General features: G+C 35.4%; 2 protein-coding genes across 5 annotated transcripts; both read right to left on the reverse strand.

Moving 5' to 3' along the window:
* Positions 1-1,316: 1,316 nt before the first annotated feature.
* Positions 1,317-3,472, reverse strand: LOC110655501 (growth-regulating factor 1-like). 2 transcript variants are annotated; one of them, XM_058129766.1, is made up of 4 exons: positions 2,861-3,472; positions 2,270-2,741; positions 1,655-2,154; positions 1,317-1,565 (listed from the first exon to the last, which is right to left on the reverse strand). In XM_058129766.1, the coding sequence occupies exons 1-4, from the start codon at positions 3,045-3,047 to the stop codon at positions 1,558-1,560; spliced, it is 1,167 nt and encodes a 388-aa protein (XP_057985749.1). In that variant the 5' UTR covers positions 3,048-3,472; the 3' UTR covers positions 1,317-1,557. The 2 variants fall into 2 exon arrangements, with proteins under 2 accessions (XP_057985749.1, XP_057985750.1); XM_058129767.1 differs by having other exon boundaries at positions 1,655-2,148; positions 2,861-3,471.
* Positions 3,473-7,005: 3,533 nt separating this feature from the next.
* Positions 7,006-17,682, reverse strand: LOC110655500 (uncharacterized). Of its 3 annotated transcripts, XM_058129763.1 has the most exons (19): positions 17,482-17,681; positions 16,148-16,477; positions 15,652-15,840; positions 15,479-15,562; positions 15,300-15,359; positions 14,800-14,844; positions 13,947-14,146; positions 13,226-13,696; positions 12,169-12,295; positions 11,861-12,058; positions 11,622-11,711; positions 10,528-10,590; positions 10,070-10,144; positions 9,902-9,952; positions 9,458-9,535; positions 8,839-8,973; positions 8,552-8,659; positions 7,683-7,748; positions 7,006-7,360 (listed from the first exon to the last, which is right to left on the reverse strand). In XM_058129763.1, exons 2-19 carry the CDS (start codon positions 16,457-16,459, stop codon positions 7,292-7,294), a joined length of 2,421 nt encoding a protein of 806 aa, XP_057985746.1. In that variant the 5' UTR covers positions 16,460-16,477; positions 17,482-17,681; the 3' UTR covers positions 7,006-7,291. The 3 variants fall into 3 exon arrangements, with proteins under 3 accessions (XP_057985746.1, XP_057985747.1, XP_057985748.1); XM_058129764.1 differs by lacking the exon at positions 15,300-15,359 and having other exon boundaries at positions 17,482-17,682; XM_058129765.1 differs by lacking the exon at positions 17,482-17,681 and having other exon boundaries at positions 15,652-15,847; positions 16,148-16,288.
* Positions 17,683-18,077: the final 395 nt, after the last annotated feature.

Raw genomic sequence — 18,077 nt, forward strand, 5'->3', positions numbered from 1 at the left:
TACTCACGGGCTTTCGAGATTTAGCTTTTGGGATCTTAATGCTATACTTGTCTCTTGAATTCAATACTTGAACAGAGTTGATTGTTTTCAAAGTGTGAGGCATGGCTTTTTGTTTTTGTCCCTCTTTCTCTCCATGTCTGTATCTGGAGTAATGACTGACAAGCAAATTTTGCTTGGGCTCATAAATTAGTGTACCATATGGTTGTGCTAGGAGTGGCAACGAGGTGAGTCGGGGGCGGGGATCACTCTTCTTGTCGCTGCCCTACAAGAGTTTGGGGTCAGAGCAGGGTGGGGCAGGGTGGGGTATTTCCTGTCGAGGTGCAAGGCAGGTAGATTTCCTTGCCAGGAATTTTTTTTATTTTTTTATTTTAATTTATTAATATATAATATAAATTTATTTATTAAAAAATAAAATATAATTAGAAATGTAAGAATAAAATATAATTAGAAATGTAAGTTTTATATATTATTTTAATAATATATTTATATATCTTATTAAATTATAATATTTAAATATATAAAAATAAATTATTTTTAATAAAAATAATAATATATTATTGTGCGGGCAAGTTATGGGATTTCGGGGTGGGGAGAAGGTTATCCTATCCATGCCCCGCACAAATCAAGGATAGGACATAGTCGGAGAAAATTGATCGGTTCGGGCCGAGTCGGATTCGGGAACTTTTGCATTCTTAGGTTTTGCTTCTTTACTGGCTACTGATTCAGTGGGAAAGCCTTCTTAGTCAATTCTCTAAACACTCTTTTTCTGAGGCAAGCCAGACCCACGCTCATCCCACCAGAAGGTTCAGAACATCTGCAGACTAATGCTCAGTATGCCTTGGCCTTTATCTGACCTGACCCCTTCTGCTTGCTGCTTCAGTTTCCATGACCAAAATGCCCCTCTTCTCATTGCGTTGCCCAACCCAAACATTCTTTTGATAACACTTGATTAATCTGTGAAGTGGCGTTTTATGCGGGAAATGTTAGATGAGGAAAGATTGTGCCCTTGGTTCCCAATACCCATGAAATTGAAAGCTTTTTAATTTGATTATCAAAACCCAATTTAGTATGGATATGTTTCATATTAACAAACACAGGCTACAGTTTTGATATAATTGTATGTTGGTAGGGTATATTTCTACCACTAACTTAAGATGGGTTTTGGACTGTTAGGTGAAGTGAGAAATGACAAATTAACAAAGCCTGGGGACATTAGGTCCCTCAACCATAACTGCACCGTGCAGCACGTTGAGCTGTGTTTGAATTGAGAGAAAGCATGAAGATTCAAACATCTCTCTCCTATCTTTGGGCAACAATTAAAAAAGATTTGGCTGTCAATCCATTAATGAACTCTTAACTGAAGTAGAAAAGAACAAAAGCAAAGAAAGAAGACTTTGGATACATCACTAAACATACACATGATTCAATCCCAACCACATTTTGCTACAAAAGCAACAAATAAAAAATAAGAATTAGTTCTTAAACCTAACAAAAAGAAGCAAGCCCACTAAGCAAGTACATTCTTGGCCCTCCATAGAGAAACACAAAGCTGAAAACTCAACCATCTGCCAAGGAAAAAAAAAAGTTCAGGGACAAGAAGGATTTGATAAATGAAGAGATATTTTACAAAAAATAAGAAAGAGAAAAAATTTACCATTATGTGTTCTTGAATTGAAGATGGGGAAGTCATGTGAAGAGGAGGGAATGGAGATGGAGAGTCTGGTTGTTGATACTGATGTGCTATCTGGTGACTTATCATCCAAATCGAGCCATGAATCTTTGTTCTTTGGCGGCCATTCGTCAAAGAAACGATGAACAGTCTTTTGGGGTTCTTCTTCTCTCTCAATTTTCATAGGTAAAAGGCATTTCATATCACTTCCCAGAAGACAACTTTGTTGATACTGCTTTTGTTGTTTTGGGGCATCATGATCACTTAAGCTATGAAGCTGTAAGTAAGAGTACTCATTATGTAAACCAGACAGACTCCTATGGTTTGAAGAAGATGAAGTAGAGGATGAGCTCATTGTGAGTGGAGTGAATTGCCAAGCATCATCCAAAGATGAACTAGATAAACTTCTCATAGAACCAGAGGGTTCTGATGAGAAGAAAGCACGCTCATCAACCTCTTCTTTCAGCCCATAAGCACTCCTGTTTCTTATTTTCAACAGAAAAGGAGAAAAAAAAAATCAAACCAATGTTCAAGAAAGCAATCACAAGGAAAATAAAAAACAAGGAAATACAAATGCTACTGTCTTTTTTTCAAATGAACCTGTAGTCTGTGTAATTGTTACTCAGGGAACAAGAACCGCCAGAGTCCAAAAGCAATGGAGTAGAGTTGTCTTGGGGTGAAAGACCAATTCCATGAGGTCTTGAAGAAGTATGTGAAGACAAAAACTGATGATTGAGATAGGAATTGTACCCAGAATAATGAAGGTGATTTTGGTGGGTCTCAGATGACAATAAAGAGATAGAGTGGGAAGGTGGGGTTAATAAAGTAGAGTGGTTCTTGGCGATTGATGAGACGGTTGGTGTTATTGAAGGGTTCGCTGTCGCTGTTTGTGTTGCAACTTCCACAGGCTTTCTTGAACGGTTTTTTCCTCTGTGCATGTGTCTCTCACAGTACTTGGAATCTGGATATGCTTCTTTTGAGCACCTCCATTTCTTTCCATCTGTTCTCCTGCACCTACCTGGCTCTGGGTCTATTTTCCTCCCAATACCCATTTGGAAACAGCTCCATCCAACTGCAAATGCAAAGCAAATCAAAGTATATGTAGAGATTAATTAACAGAAACAAACTTTAAAAGGAAAGGAATACATCAAGAATCTTTTAGAAAGAGAAAGAGGTATCCACTGGGCTTACTATGTGAAGTTTGACGGGGAAACAGCTTTGAAGAGAGTGGAGAGTCCAAGCAGCTTCTCTTTATGGTGAAGAGGAGGTCAGATGGAATGGGAATGCCTGAGACCATATACTTGAATATTAGTGCTTGATGCTCAAGCTCTTGCCACTGAGATGCAGTGAATGGAAATTTGTTTGCTCCACTCATCATCTTAGAAGAAGAAGAAGAAGAAGAAGAAGAAGAGGGGAACTTCTCGAACAGAAAACCAAAAGAGAAATGGAAAAGAGCTCCCTCAGAAAGAACAGTGAAGCGAAACTGTTAAAGAGAGACAGTTGCAGGAATGAACAACGAAAGCAGGTGCAGCGTGTGTGTGAGTGTGTATGGGTTATCACTTGTTATTATTACTAGAGAGCTTGAAGAAGAGTAGAGTAGGTATATTTATTTCAGGGACCATTAGCCTGCAGAATCTGCTGTACATGGACAAAACTAATGGTTCTGATTATAATGCTGACACCCCTCACTTTCCCTTTCTCTCTCTGCTCATATTATGACTGCACCTCTCTGTCTGCTGCTGCAGCTGAGCTGCCTCAGTGGCAGCTCTTGTCTCTGACACTTCTACGGAAACCCATAAACTAAAGAGAAGAGTGCATTAAAAAAACTGTCAAAAACAAAAGAAAAAAGTTTCTTTTATTTTATTTTATGAAAAACATTTAAGAATTGTTGGTGTCTGAAGCCAATGCCTGCCTGCACTGAGAAGGTTGTACGGTTCAAGCTTTTACTGCTACTAACTCTTTTACTTTTTCTGTTTCCTTACCTCAGACCCCCCACTCACTATTTGACCCTTTTCAATTTGGGAAATTGAGTAAATGAGGGATCCAGGCAAGAAGGGCTCTTTTGGGTCCTGATACAACTGGAATCCCTCCCTTTACCCTCTCCTAGTTTCCTCCTTTCTCTTTAATCGAAATATTTCAAGATATTTTTTTTTCTTTGCTTTGTTGCAAAATTGCTCGTGAAAGATGTGTTGGTTTGCTTGTCTTTTTTTAAACAAATGCTACTTTGCATAAGCCATCCTTATTAGGTGACTCAACCCCTCACACTAATTTATTTCCTTAATCATTCATTTCTTTGCTTGATCCACTTTCTTCTTATTTAGGTTAGAAAAATCATGGGATTCAATCAGAAACTCTAACCACCATCATGGGGAGCTAAGCAGCTATATCACCAGGACAAAATCTCTCACCTTGTTTAGTGAATCCCCGATGCATCCTCAGAATATTTCAACTAACATTATCATTCTACATTGGCTGTTCCTTAGTTGTAAGCAGCTTTTCTAGATGCATAAAAAAGGTTACATATCCTAGATTTTTTACCTGTGAAAGCAGGATTTTAATGCGTTAAGCACAGAATCTTATCATCTTATTTGTGCCACCAACCAAACTAACTGTGGTTACAGTTGCAAAATATTGTTTGAGTACTCAGGACTGATATTCTTTGTTTATCATAGTTAGGGATAATCTAATAAGCAATTACAACGTAGAAAGAGTGTTTAAGAGCTCTTATTAACGGATGGAGATAGCAAAGTTTGTGAGCTAGGCTAAATAATGGTTTATCAACTTATCAAGGCAGGTGAGTTGGTGGACTGGTATAATAAAAATCTCTCGTCACCGTGCAAAGTGCAAAGTTAGAACTCTTTTGGGTTACCCAAAAGTAACACACTTTTTCAGTTAGTAGATATTAGTCCAAACTCCAAATGATGTTAATTGTTATCTTCAGCTTCCAAGCAGGGATTTTTGGTGGGGGGTATTTGAGTAAAATAGGAATGAAAAGAACAGAGCATTGATTTTAGTTGGGTTGCATTTAATTCCCTGGAACTATTCTTGTATTGTAAGATTGGCAGTGGCAGGAGTTGTACAAAGTAGAGCACTACTCTTTAGCAGTGTTGTTATCCCCTGGCAGACTCCAACACATGCAAACAATCCTTTTTTTGGTACAAAAGCCCCACATGAGCAGAACATTTCCCCAGGTGCATTTCTTGAATAAATCCCCTTTTCAAATTTCCCCACCCACGTTTTGGCCCAACATTGATTCCAAGTGGGTCATTTCCTTGACATTTCACTTTCCTCACTCACTTTCACTTACCTCTGGTAAAATACACTTCTCTCTACAAGATGCCTCTTTCAAAATAATAATAATAATAATAATAATAACATTAGCACGAGCTTCAGGATTCACTATCAGCTTACAATCTTGATTGGAGATTGGATCCTTGTTCCTTTTTCTTGTCTGAAAGTAGTCGTGTCTTCTAAAGAAAATTTCGATGGTCCAGACTTTGCTTCAGGGGGCCACGAAATCCCATTTCATAATCTTGAAACTATTTCCTGTTAAAAAGGAATGGTCAAAAAAATGGGCTAAAAGCATAGTATTTTCAGGTAATTTATACACCGCTGCATCTGTTGATGAGGGCCTACTTCACAACGTAGTTAGCTGTGTGTTCTACTAGTTATTAGTTATTAAAAATTAATTATTTATATAATAATTTAAAATAAAAATATTGAATGAAAATACTTGATAAATTAGCTGATTAATGTAAAAATAGCAATGTAATTTTATTATCATAATCAAAATAATAAATACTATTTTAAAAGTTAAGAGGCTTAAGAGTATCATGGTATCCTCAGCCTCTAAATAAAAAAAAATTAAAAAAAAAAAAGAAGATAAGTGTTTTGACCAAAAGTTGTGGCCGAACAGTACCAAGAAAGTAATGTTCCCTTTCAATAATCTTTGCCAATAGAAGCTTCAAGTCTTGCATTTATCTTGAAACTCTTTAATGATTCAAGGCCTGCATTTACGACTCATAAATGCCACCCTAGTTGGTGTGGGCATCCATCATTGATCTACACCCTCTTCAAATTTTTGTAGCCATGCGATTGTGAATTATTCACCATATATTTCTCTGTTTCACACTTACATATTACTAATTCGGTAATTTCTCATTTGAACATAAAGAAGAATTATGAATCTAATAATATCAGGTTAGATTTAATATGAATATTTAATTATGTCCAAAGAAGAAAACATTAAGCAGACTTGTTGCGGACCAGTCCAGACCATCACCTGACGTGAAATGAGATATCAGAACCACAGAAATGCTTCCTTAATGCACATCAGAACCGGCATGGCTCAAGCCTATATGTATGGATGGTGTTTCTTCTGCTTTATTCTCGAGTTCTAAGTCTTAAATTTGATTGGGAGAGGTAAAACCCATTACGCCTGCCCCCAAAATTGAAGCTGACACAAACAGCACTTCGGGGGTACACCAGTACTAGATTGTCTTCTCACACGTTTATAAGGGGAAAGGAGCACGAAACTTTGATTTATTGGCAAGATCCTTCATGGTATGAACTTATAGAAATGCAAGATTTTATTCTAGTTTTAGTTCATTTGGTAGTTGAAACCAGGCTGCGATCTGCCTGCACGAATTCTTCTTGGTATTGTTGCATAAACTTGAATATCACCCATATGCCTCAATGCACGTCCGTGAGCGGTTTGTAACTTTTGTCCCAACAATCTAAAGCAAAAGTAATTTCAATTGAATTTCCCACCAAAATCCAGTTTGCTCCCACCCCAACCACATAGCTTGGACCGGCAAGTAGCTCATTGGCAGGGAACACCTTTGAAAGCTAAAGAAGGAAGTCTTGTCCATAGCTTGCACTATCAAATTATGGTAAATTACTGTGGCAGTGGATCACATATGTGCTACTTATGCCACAAGACAGACAAGGCAACTATTTAGGAATGAGGCAACAAATTGGTACAAACAAAAAAGTAGTTCCAAATTTCTATTCTCGGGATACTCGACAGTGGACAAAGTAAAGCAAGTTTTCACATTAGAAACAGTATCTACCCAGTAAAAAAAAAAATGAAAAGGTAAAAACAATATCTGAAATCACATTTCAAAAGAAACTCTCAATTTATTGCTATGCATCTACAGTTATCTAGAGTTGTAAAATTTAAAATGCGTTAACCCACCAAAGCATGATGTTTTTTATGAAGCTATTGCTATGTATCAGGCAGACATTTCATGATTTCATAGCATCTCACATCTACTGCGGTTGGAAAAGGTCAAGCTGCAAAAGGGAAGTGTGTATATATACACGTATGTTTATCAAAAAAAAGCAACTCTTTCCATTAAGAAAAATTTCAACTAACATAGAAATACCATAACATTAGCATTACACATCACTTTTACTTCCTAATACTATAACTCCTATAGACTGCTCAAAGGCAGGCTCTTCCCACCCTTATGGGAAGCTCTGAACCTGGGCATGCCCAGTGGCCTTGCAATAGTGTGACTTTTACCAAATGGCCATTGGCCAAATATCTATGAGTATGATGAACTTGCGTTCAAGTTACAACAGACCAATATAATTACAGGCAAACCTTGCACAGCAGCACTATTCCTTCTGGAAAAAAGAAAGAACAAGATCTGTATGTACAGAGAAGAGCTGTGTGTCTACAAAGAGCTGCTCGGCACAATTAAGGAAAATTTTGTCAGTATGCTTTCAGCGACTACTAGTTTATACATGCGTATATATATACTCATCAAGACATTGATAACAGGAACTCTCAAAATTAGCTTAAAACAAGCTTAAACTAGCAGCAATTCTTATTTTCCTTAACCAATATGAATTAATTTCCACAATAGCCATTGGGCATGATGGAGAAAATATATTTGTACTTATTGCTGTCATTTATTTTCATCATGGATACTAAGGATTGCTGAATTATACAATTTCTTGCCATCATTAACTTCAAAATGAAAAAATAGTGTCACAAGGAACACACCTTCATAAATGGTCGATCACGATAAGGGAAGGAGTCTATGAAACTCTCCTTTAAGAGCAATGACACCTAGAAGTAGAAGGAATATTAGGATAAGGTTTAGCAATATTTGCAATTATTTACCATCTGACAATTAAGTCGGCGTGCAAGATGCAAATATGGAAAGAGTAATATTTCCTGGTATGCTTATGTTTTGTGCACCATGAGATTGGCTTTCCTGTGATTAAGACTTCAGGAATACAACAAGGACTCCACAGAATAATATCTTAATTTGAAGAACTATTATCCAAATACTTACTGGGACGTCTTAAATTATTATCCACATATCAGTCCACCAAAACAAGGACATCTTAGACTGGTCAATCTTTACAACATATCCCCATAATTGGACTCAGTAGCCTATGAAACCCATACTTATAACATCAGAATTGGGAGGTTAAAAAGGTCAAAGTATACCTTCTACAAGATAACCATTAAGAAGCACTTTAATCTGACAAAATATTCTACCAGATATGATGTCTTTTTAATTTTTGCTAGGTTTCTGAAAAATGTAACTAGTGTGCTTTGGCACCCTCCAGTAATGAACTATCAATCTCTTTATATAAATTTTGCACAGTTTAGTTCACTTAATGATATTTTTGACATTTTAATGCAATTGTACTATTATATACCTATATATATCACAAACATGGTGAATCATTTTTCTTGAGTAAAAGAACATTTCTGATTTATTCTGCTCTTCCGTTAAGTAAAGCCTTTTCTTCTAATAACTTATCACAAACAAGATTACCATCAATGACTAGCAGACATGAATTACAGTTAGAATCAGTACAAAAAAAAAAAGCCAACATTATGATGGAAAAGACATGAACCTTATCATTATTGGATTGTACATTTGTAATTGTGTGTGAGCGCAAATTAGAGCAGAGTGAATCCAGGTAAGATCTTAACACCGCTAAAAAACCCTTAGCAGCTTCAACCTGTAAATAATCAAAATTCACATGACATAATAATTAACAAAATATCAAAAACACCAGTTCAATTCCAGATCATTCCTGGGTAATAAGCATGAAGGAAATAAAAGACGAGAAACAACTCAATAACTTATCAGAGTATCCATACTTCCACAACAAGAAGAATGATAAGCAGAACAACATACCTGTACATCTGTACACTCATAAACTGGCCTTTTCCTTGCCAAATAACTTTCTCCCACAAGCTTTGCATGATAAGGACTCAATGACGAAAATAATTCCTTGTGTTTTGGCAGTTGCGGTATTGCCGGCGACTTCACCTATTATAGAAATAGGGAGAAAAAAGTCAAATAACTTGGCTCAAAGTGTAAACCACACAGGTATTATATGATGGGTCATAACCAATCAACAAACTTGGTAAGAGTTTCATTCAATGACTTAAAAACCATATATCATTTTCACAAAGTTATTGGATCCTACCAGCATCATAAGAGCTCAGTATAGTTCATCAGGGAATGTTGCTGATAGGAAAATGAAATACCTATGAGCAAGTGCCAAGTCTATAACTAAACTAAGTTAGAAAATATTGTATGAACTTTTAAACTGGACTTGTGTGTCCTTAAAATGCTAGCAAACTTTTCAGAACATATATAATCTGCAGCCATGTTCAACAACAACACAATGCCTGCACCACAAGGATAAGAAAGGGGGTGGAAGAGAAGAGAAAAGAAAGTAGAAAGCCTCGGTATCTCTTCAAGATTGTCATGACAGTTACGCAATTCAAATGAAAATTAAAGTACAAACCTGGTTCTTGTTAGCATCAACCAGTATGGTATTCGTCAATTTTGACTGTACTTCACTGGTTTTGTTCTTTACACCAACCTACAGATAAATATAACCATTACCCAAATAAAGCCAGTCAACAAGAAGCTACTAACTCAATAATGTATGAGTATGGTAATGGGTATGAAAATCAATAGCTCCAACATGACATATAACATTTAACTCTGCAGATATCAAGCTGTATTTTCCTTTCTAGAAAATCTATCTTGAAAACTACTAAACTAGGACGAGAATATACAATTTGCAGCAAGTTCTATCCAATTCCAATGGCACTGAGTACATAAATGAAAACTTAATGAGAATAACATAGCAGGCGATGGATCCGCATTCTGTATTTCCATACCAAACGAACAGAAATATTAGCAGTTAAGGATAATAAATATATGGAGGCTGGAAAAAACTTACTATGTAAGGAACTGGTGCATCCAAAAAGTCCAGCATATCATCTGGTAAAATCTGGAAATTTATACAGAGAATTAAATTGCAGTAAAGTTTATGACCATAAAAAAAAAAAAAAAAAAAAAAAAAAAAAAAAAAATTCAACTGAACTTGCAGGCCACAAGGAAACCATACCGGCATTAATAGGCTTTGCCATTGATAGGGACGGATTAGAGGGACAATTGATAAAATCAATGCAGATAAGATTCCCTGTGTAACAAAGTGTTTAAAACTAATTTCTGTAAAAAGACTCTAACAGTTGTTTCTATGAAGATTTAATTAAAAAAATCCAAACAAAAAAATGCTGAAGTATTGCTCAAGTTAACTGTGATTTTCAGCTCCAACCAAGATGTCTTTGAAAACCCAATTATGCATCCATTGTCTATAATGAACAATAGATGTAACTAATCTAAGGGCTATTTGGTGCAGGGAGATATTAATGATGAGATAAATATATACCATGTTTTCCAATTTGGGATCAAACAAGTCCAACAAAATCATCTCATCACTCGGAAGCAGCATGGAAAACTACAATGATGGTAACAAATAAGAAAATTGTCAACTTGACAATGAGGCATGTGAGTAATACATACCAAATTAGAACAAACAACCACAATCTGCTTCTCCAGCAGTGCACCGGCAAACAGTGTTAACACCTGCACACAAGGAGAATTAGTGCTCAAATCGTTTTTCACATAAAACTCTAAGATGGCAATAAAATAACCATATGATTTTGGATCACCATATACCAACAGACAACCTAAGTAGCAATCATGTCCTATAGAACATACAAAATAGAAACATCCATATACCAAAGGAAAAACCAATCACAAAGCCCTTCAAACTTTTGATATAAACCCTCTAATTGAAAGTTTATCCTATTGAAACCCTAAATTATTTATTTTGGTGTCACGGAGTACTAATTTAACTACAAAATATATGGTATTGGTTAATTACCAAAAACTTTTTTAGTTTGAATCCTTAATACCTATTCCCAATACCTGCATAGATTAAAACAAATGCTAAACAGAACATAAATAACATTAATTTGCATTCTCACTATGTGAAATTTTATCATCTGAGAATATGAATAGCCGGTCTTTCTTGTTTCAAGCTCCGTTATCATGACCTTGCATTTTGATTGTATTTCAACAAATAACATTTTTTTCCATTAACTTGGCAGTAACAAATCCAAAGGTTTATGAGTTTCATAAGAACAGAACTTCAATAGTTCAATTGACAAGCCAACAGAAAAAACATGGAAAGTTCACAGGTTATTTAATGCATTTTTCCTTACCCCAAATGATCAACATTGACTCATGAAGCCATATTTTAAGGAAAAGGATGTCTAAGCCGCATTTTTAAGGAAAAAGGACATCTATGGTATTGTAACAATATTTAATTCATCAAGTATAGCAAAGCAACAGAAGGCAATTAACATTAACAGCAGACTTCCAAATTCAATGTCTACACTCAAATATACAATCCTTCTGAGAGTTTTAGTTGTCACACTCTATACCACAATGAATAAAGAATCACCTACACAAGTCTCAAATGCAAATATTAGTTATGTTTGCCATCTTGGGATAGCGATAAATCAAATTTTGGCATACAAACAACAGTCAATGGCACAGGAACCTAAATAAACAATTGTTTCAAAAAACTCAAAATTTCAACATGCACATACATTCTCTAGACGCAAGGATCCACATATGCATGCAACAGCCCATGTTGATAGTGCAATTGCTTCCTCCTCCGCTGCGAGCGCACTATGCGCCTGATAAATGAAAATAAAAATGAGATATGCAATGTCTTGAACAGGAACAAAAATAAGCACATTGATACTTTTGATTAAGAAAATGTCACTACAAAATAATGGAAGAAACTATATTTTATCTGATTGCATAAAACTATCACCAAATGTACCTCAGCAAATTCCAGACTTGTACTGCAAGATCTCAAGTTGATAGTTGAGCCAGCAATATGTAGAACTGTTTCATCTGGTCTATGATATTCCAAAGGATGAAGATGCTCCAAAGGATGAAATCTTAATGTTGAACCCCTAGAAGGACAATGCAACTGGTAATACTTGCATATTATCTGCAGTGATCCATAGTTGTTTGCCTGGAAAAACAGAAACTTTTAGAAGCTGTCGGGAAAGAAGAGCAATGGCTTAAAGATTAACAATAATAATAATAATAATAATAATAAACTACAAAAGAACAAATTCAAACCTTGGCCCATTCAAGAATATCCATATGATCATTAGATTCCTCCTGGCCAGAAAAAGATGCCTCTTCAGTCTCTGTATCATCAACATCACTCCTAAAGTTCCGGTCTTCACTTGGAGAACCCTGGAAACTGAATAAAAAACACTTTTAGAGAAACTTGCAATTGAAATAATTGATCTCCACTCATAAATTCACCTATGCAGGAATATGTGAGTATAATGAGATACAAAGACACCATAATAACACATATATTGTCATATGTGGGGGAAAAAAAGGAAAAGCTAAGCAAATCAAGGCATGAGGCTAGTAGGGAGGCTAGGCACAATTGATGAGGAATGCAGAGCTTCATCCTGAAGAAATGAAGCTACTCTGGATACTAGAACCCAATTCTCTCTGGTCTAATTTTTTGTATGTTCAACTCCAAAACTTTTTAACGATATATTTCATTCCAATGGCAGGTAAAAGGAAAACATATCCTAACATATAAGTACTGCCATGTTTTCCATGGTAATCTAGTAAATCAAGCTTCCTATGTGTAAACAAGCTTTTTTTAACATAACCAGAAGCTTTAGTCACTTCTCATTATATGATAGTACATAAAACCATGGGTCCTATTATGAGATGATACGTAAGATATCAATGTCAATGATTTGATTTTTCACACGCTGCCTCTTGTAATATCTAATGGTTTTTGAAAAGAAAAAAATTATCTTCATATGCTCTCTGACTCTCTAATCACCTTAAGGCTTAAGCTTATCAGATAAAAAGAATTTAACCCTTCAGCAAATAGGATCAAGCTTCGTTTAAGTTGATAGAATCATAGTAACAGGATCTTCAGCAGGTTCGGATAAATTGTTTCAGTTTTTCCTCCTATTACTTTCATACATCATTTTTAGAGGAAACATAAAATCTTAATGTGCTATTTTCCTCATTAGAAAATCTGTTGCCACAAGAAGCATTCAAAATAAATCTATGAGAGGCATTAGAACAATGACATACACTTCATTACCAAATGAAATTTTGATATACGTGTATTAGACATCAAAAAATGGAGATGTACCTAGAAGAAGACTCTGAGCTTTCATACTGATAATAGCGTAGGAGAGGAAGAACAGCATTTGGTAAACGTCTTTCTTCTGCTTGTTTGTTGGATAAATAATCAACATCAATATCACAATCGTCAAGTTTTCTACTGCCAGATTCTCCTTTGCCAACGCCTATCTCTGTTTCAGAATCAGCTGTAATAACATTATCCTCATTCCCTTTCTTTGACAAGTGAATATGCCCTTCAGGAATTGGATGCTCCAGGTGATTCCCATCATTAGCGACACCTCCAGGCATAGAATCTATTGAGCTTGATTGGAAATTTTCCGCTGTTCCATCAAGCACTTCTCCTGCATATCCACAATTTGGTGATATACCATCTAAATTGCCCTCTAAATTTTCTTCTTTGCTATAACCCTCCAAGGATTCCAATTCGAAAACACCAATTTCTTTTGTTAACCGTTCCAACCTTTCTTCTGTGAAAATGCTACATGAAAATTGTGAAATGTCAAATAGAGATATGATATAACAAAAACCATTTGCAGATATCCAGTCATGTTTGTTAAGGTATCATGTTTTAGTAGGATCTCCACAAAAGCATAGATAATCCCTGAATAATAAATTTTAAGCTCATTAGATAAAAAATTAAACATCATTGGAAGATGATAGAAGCAAAAGGTAAAGTTGAAGAAAAAGGAAAAAGAGATAAAATAATCATAATATAAAAATAAATGCACCTGTTTAATACACCAAAATGCAGTTCAAAGAATGGAAGCCTTGAAAGGATGCAGTAACATCTTCGTGTGGTTAGTACATAACGGCTCAAAGATGAGCAGGAAGGCTGCTTATCTGAAATCATGGAAAGCAAGCCAGAGGGTTTTTGCACTATTTCATCCACTAACACACAGCAACCATACAATGTAGAATCATCAGCAACCTGAGAAATAAGAATTGGAGGTTAAAGAAAACAAAGTTCAAGAAAGAGGTATTGCATTTGCATTGTCATCCAAACAAACAGAAATTGTGAAATGGGCATGTGAAATCCCATTTCAAAATCTAAATAGGCAGCACCTATAATGAAACACCCACTCCGCAAAAATCAAAAAATTCCAAATCAGTACTTGACTAATAATAATGGTAAGGATTTCAGGCTTTTCCAAGTGCCAAAAAAAAGAGTCTCCCTATCCACAAGACCTTGTCAGCCAATAGTACCACATCAATAAAACTGTGGCAAAAAGAAGACGGAGTTGAGATATTGAAAACCCCATTAGCATGTCAAAATCTAATATCATACAACACAACATAACATGGGCCTTTTACCCAAACAAAAAATTGAAACTCTTAAAAAGATGCAAAATCACAAAATAGATGTCGAAACTGCAGCCCATGTAAGAACAGACTTAATAATAATAGACTTTGCAGTACCCCCAAAAAAAAATTGTATATTGGGCTATCAAAAGTTAACAGGCCATACAGAGATTCATGCGGGTTATTTGTTAAACAAAGGGGAAAGCACATAAAAATTTTTTTAAAAAAAAAAGGAGCGCAAAACAAAACAAGAAAATAAGTGGCACAATATTTGAAAGCTACCTGTAACCGGAATACAAATGACAGGTCACTTTGTTTAAGGTGCTCCTGCAAACAATTCACCACAACTGAGATAACTTTGTAACATAACATGCATACTTGGCATCATAAATACAGAACACTAGTAACTATAGAATATGCTTTATCACAGAAGTGTTTCGTCCTTTGGAAACAACTGAGACACGCAATCAAAACATAAGAGAATAAGATCCATATAAAGCTAAATGACAGAGAATGAGAGGAAATTGTGTAACCAACCCCACGTGATTGAAATATATTGTTAAATTAAGCACATATTTTGTGTATAGTGCAGAATACAGCCTAGAAAAGTACTCCAACAGGAGAGGAAAAGTGTCAGCTTGTTCTAATCTATATCTAAAACTTACAGATTCCAGGTATTCTGAGAACCAAAAATATGGTTAGTAATTAAGAAGGTTCAAGGAAATAACATGAGAACTAATTCAACAGATAGAGAATTCCATATAAGATTGTAATGCAGATACCTGCCCAAGAAGAATTTCATTTAACTCACTCATTGAGGGTGTTCTCTCAACAGCATGAACCTAAATTCACAATTACTAAAATTCAGTAACACCTCCATTTAAGAGCACATCAATCTTTAATGAATACATATAAGAAGGGGGATAAAAGGGGCACAAAACTCAGTAAGCATTAATCCAACCTCCAGGCCTCCAGGGAAGCAAAATGATACAAGATCCTTGTATTTAAGAGGCAACTGTTTGTCAGGAGGATAAACAAATAAAACCTGAAGATATAAAATAAACAAGGTTAAAAAGAATTAGCAATTTCCAAACACAAAAAGGATTTACTATTGTGTTAACAAAAAGTACTCACCTGAGGCTCAAGAATGGGTTCTACACGAGACTGATTCTGAGAACCAAGTGAACCTTGCAATCTTCCAGAAACTTCAGATTTTCGAGTAATATATTGCCTCTGAAGTGCCTGAAGATCACAATTAGGATGAAGTCCAACAACTACCATGCTCTCAAAAAGCCTTGAGGGCTCCTTTAAAGACCTATGATCCTGCACACTTAAATAACACAAGTTATGAAAACACTACAAATCAAAGTTTCAGCTTGTTTAATGATTAATTGATGCATCACGATAAAAGAAAGTAAAAACTGCCCCATTAACGTATTATCAAGCATGAACCTTGCCTCAAGACTTCAACTTAAAATTTAGCACTTGGTGCAGTAAAGCAGTAAGAAAGTAGAAATATTCAAACTTAGTAAAAATACAGAAAGAGGTTCAAAATGTGCCCATTAAAATTTGTTCACACACACAAAAGAATATTAAACGAAGAATCCGACTTCAAACCCAAATAGCATACCAAGTACTGTAACTGAAAGTTTGCCCATTGACGCTTTTGGCTAGTTAGAACTTCAGGATTGTAAGTTACACCTTTCACTTGAGGAGGAGGAGATGAGAAGCCTTTTAGCACTCTCGAAACATGGCGTTGTAGCTTCTGAAACTGGCTACTGCCATGATCATCCTTTGATGAAAATACTACCGAGGGCCGTGGTGAACGAGGTGCAGTGGCTGCAGCAGCTGCAGCAGCAACAGTTCGCGCAACATCTTCTGTGGTCTGCAAGAAAAGTGAAGCTCTCCAACCAGGACTACCAGTGTCTTCATTTTTAGCCATCCTCAACAAGCTCTTCTACTGCCAAGTCACATTGTATAAAGAATAAGTCAAGACCCAAATAATTATTCCAATAACTATTCCAATAATGCGGCAACAACACTCCGGAATCATGACCATAAAGAAGCATGCAAAACTAACAACAAAGCAATGGCAATTACTGAAGAAGCTCTAGACCAACAGAGCATGATCATTACAAGGAGCTGTTGAAAGTTTTGGAATACTGAACTGAACCATAGGATGGCATTCAATTTTTTTTATAAATCCACATCAAACCCAATACACTTCAACAGTGAATGAGGACACACAAATGTTCTCGCTCAAATTTTGTAACAAAAAAAATAAAAAATTCACACTGGAGCACTCAAGATATTGTCTTCATTGCATAAACGGATACAATTGCAGATGTCTGGAGAATCGCAGTTAGCGTCGATTGCCAAAAAGAAGCAGTCAGCTCGTTACCTCCAACCAAAAAACACGTCCTATATAAACAGGCTCAAAGCAAAAATTTTTAGCCTTCAAAGTAGCAAAAGCTAATACCGTATCCTCTTATATTGAATAAAGATGCAATTTTTGTACTTGAGAGGCTACCGTTATCAATTCAGTTGGCAGTGATAAACATAAAAACTTACCACCTACTAAAATTAACACTTCCAGCAAGCAGATGCTATAAATTAATGTTCGAAAGAGTTGTTAACATAATTCAGTTACTTCCATGAGCTTCATCAGTTACACAATCTCTTAAAAATTAAAGTAAAACCATAAATTTTTTTTACCTAGAAAAAAAAAAAGATATTATGCAACAAACAATACTAACTAGGCAAAAATCATTATATTCAATAAAAAAATTAAAAAAAAAAAACTCAAATCAAGCTGATCGATGATTTACAGAGAGATGAAGGGAAAACGAATACTTATCAACCTCCAAAATTAGCATAAAAAAAATAGAAGAAAATACAGAGAAATGAAAAGGCAGAGGTATATAATTATAATAAAATTAAGCGATAATTGCACAGAAAACTCACCTTAACAAAACGATTAATTTAGAGACAGAAAGAAAGAGGTCTATAGAGAGGGAAGATAGATAAAGAGCTCAGGCGGCCATAACAAAGAAAGCTCAATATCGCTTCTCGTTGAAAAACCCCAAAGAGATGGAAGAGAGAGAGAGAGAGAGAGAGAGAGAGAGAGAGAGAACGAAGGTTATATGCTAAGCTAATTAACTAATTTTAATTACAGAAAAGCTTTTTTTCGTTTATTAAGAGGGGAAAGAAAAGGTAAATTATTATAACACCCTTCCATTTGTCAATATTAACTAATTAACCTCTATTTCATTAAAATCCCAAAAAAATTTTAATTTTTAATTTTTTTTTTTGATATTTTAATTTTATTAAATCCTTTCGTCCAAAATCTCTATTCTATTGTTAAAAATTAAAGAAAAATGCTATGCCACCTATCCCCTCTCCTCCCTAAACCCCTCATAGACACTTCTTGTCTCTTTCCCTTCCAAGTTCCACCACCAAAACCTGACCGGGCATTTGGCAACACCAGCCACAGCAATAATGGAAACAAGGGCAGAGCCGGAATTGTACTTTTGGGTATATAAAATTAATTTAAAAAATTT

Source organism: Hevea brasiliensis, chromosome 11 (assembly GCF_030052815.1).
Source record: "Hevea brasiliensis isolate MT/VB/25A 57/8 chromosome 11, ASM3005281v1, whole genome shotgun sequence".
Taxonomy (NCBI): Eukaryota; Viridiplantae; Streptophyta; class Magnoliopsida; order Malpighiales; family Euphorbiaceae; genus Hevea; species Hevea brasiliensis.

Excerpts from the sequence above, each read along its gene's own strand:
- LOC110655501 (XM_058129766.1), bottom strand. The coding sequence starts at position 3,047 with ATGATGAGTGGAGCAAACAAATTTCCATTCACTGCATCTCAGTGGCAA. Across the intron at positions 2,742-2,860 it reads TCCCCGTCAAACTTCACATA|TTGGATGGAGCTGTTTCCAA; the intron begins GTAAGCCCAGTG and ends TTGCATTTGCAG. Across the intron at positions 2,155-2,269 it reads AACAATTACACAGACTACAG|AAACAGGAGTGCTTATGGGC; the intron begins GTTCATTTGAAA and ends GTTGAAAATAAG.
- LOC110655500 (XM_058129763.1), bottom strand. The coding sequence starts at position 16,459 with ATGGCTAAAAATGAAGACACTGGTAGTCCTGGTTGGAGAGCTTCACTT. Across the intron at positions 11,712-11,860 it reads CAAGTCTGGAATTTGCTGAG|GCGCATAGTGCGCTCGCAGC; the intron begins GTACATTTGGTG and ends TTCATTTATCAG. Across the intron at positions 10,591-11,621 it reads GATCCTTGCGTCTAGAGAAT|GTGTTAACACTGTTTGCCGG; the intron begins GTATGTGCATGT and ends CCTTGTGTGCAG.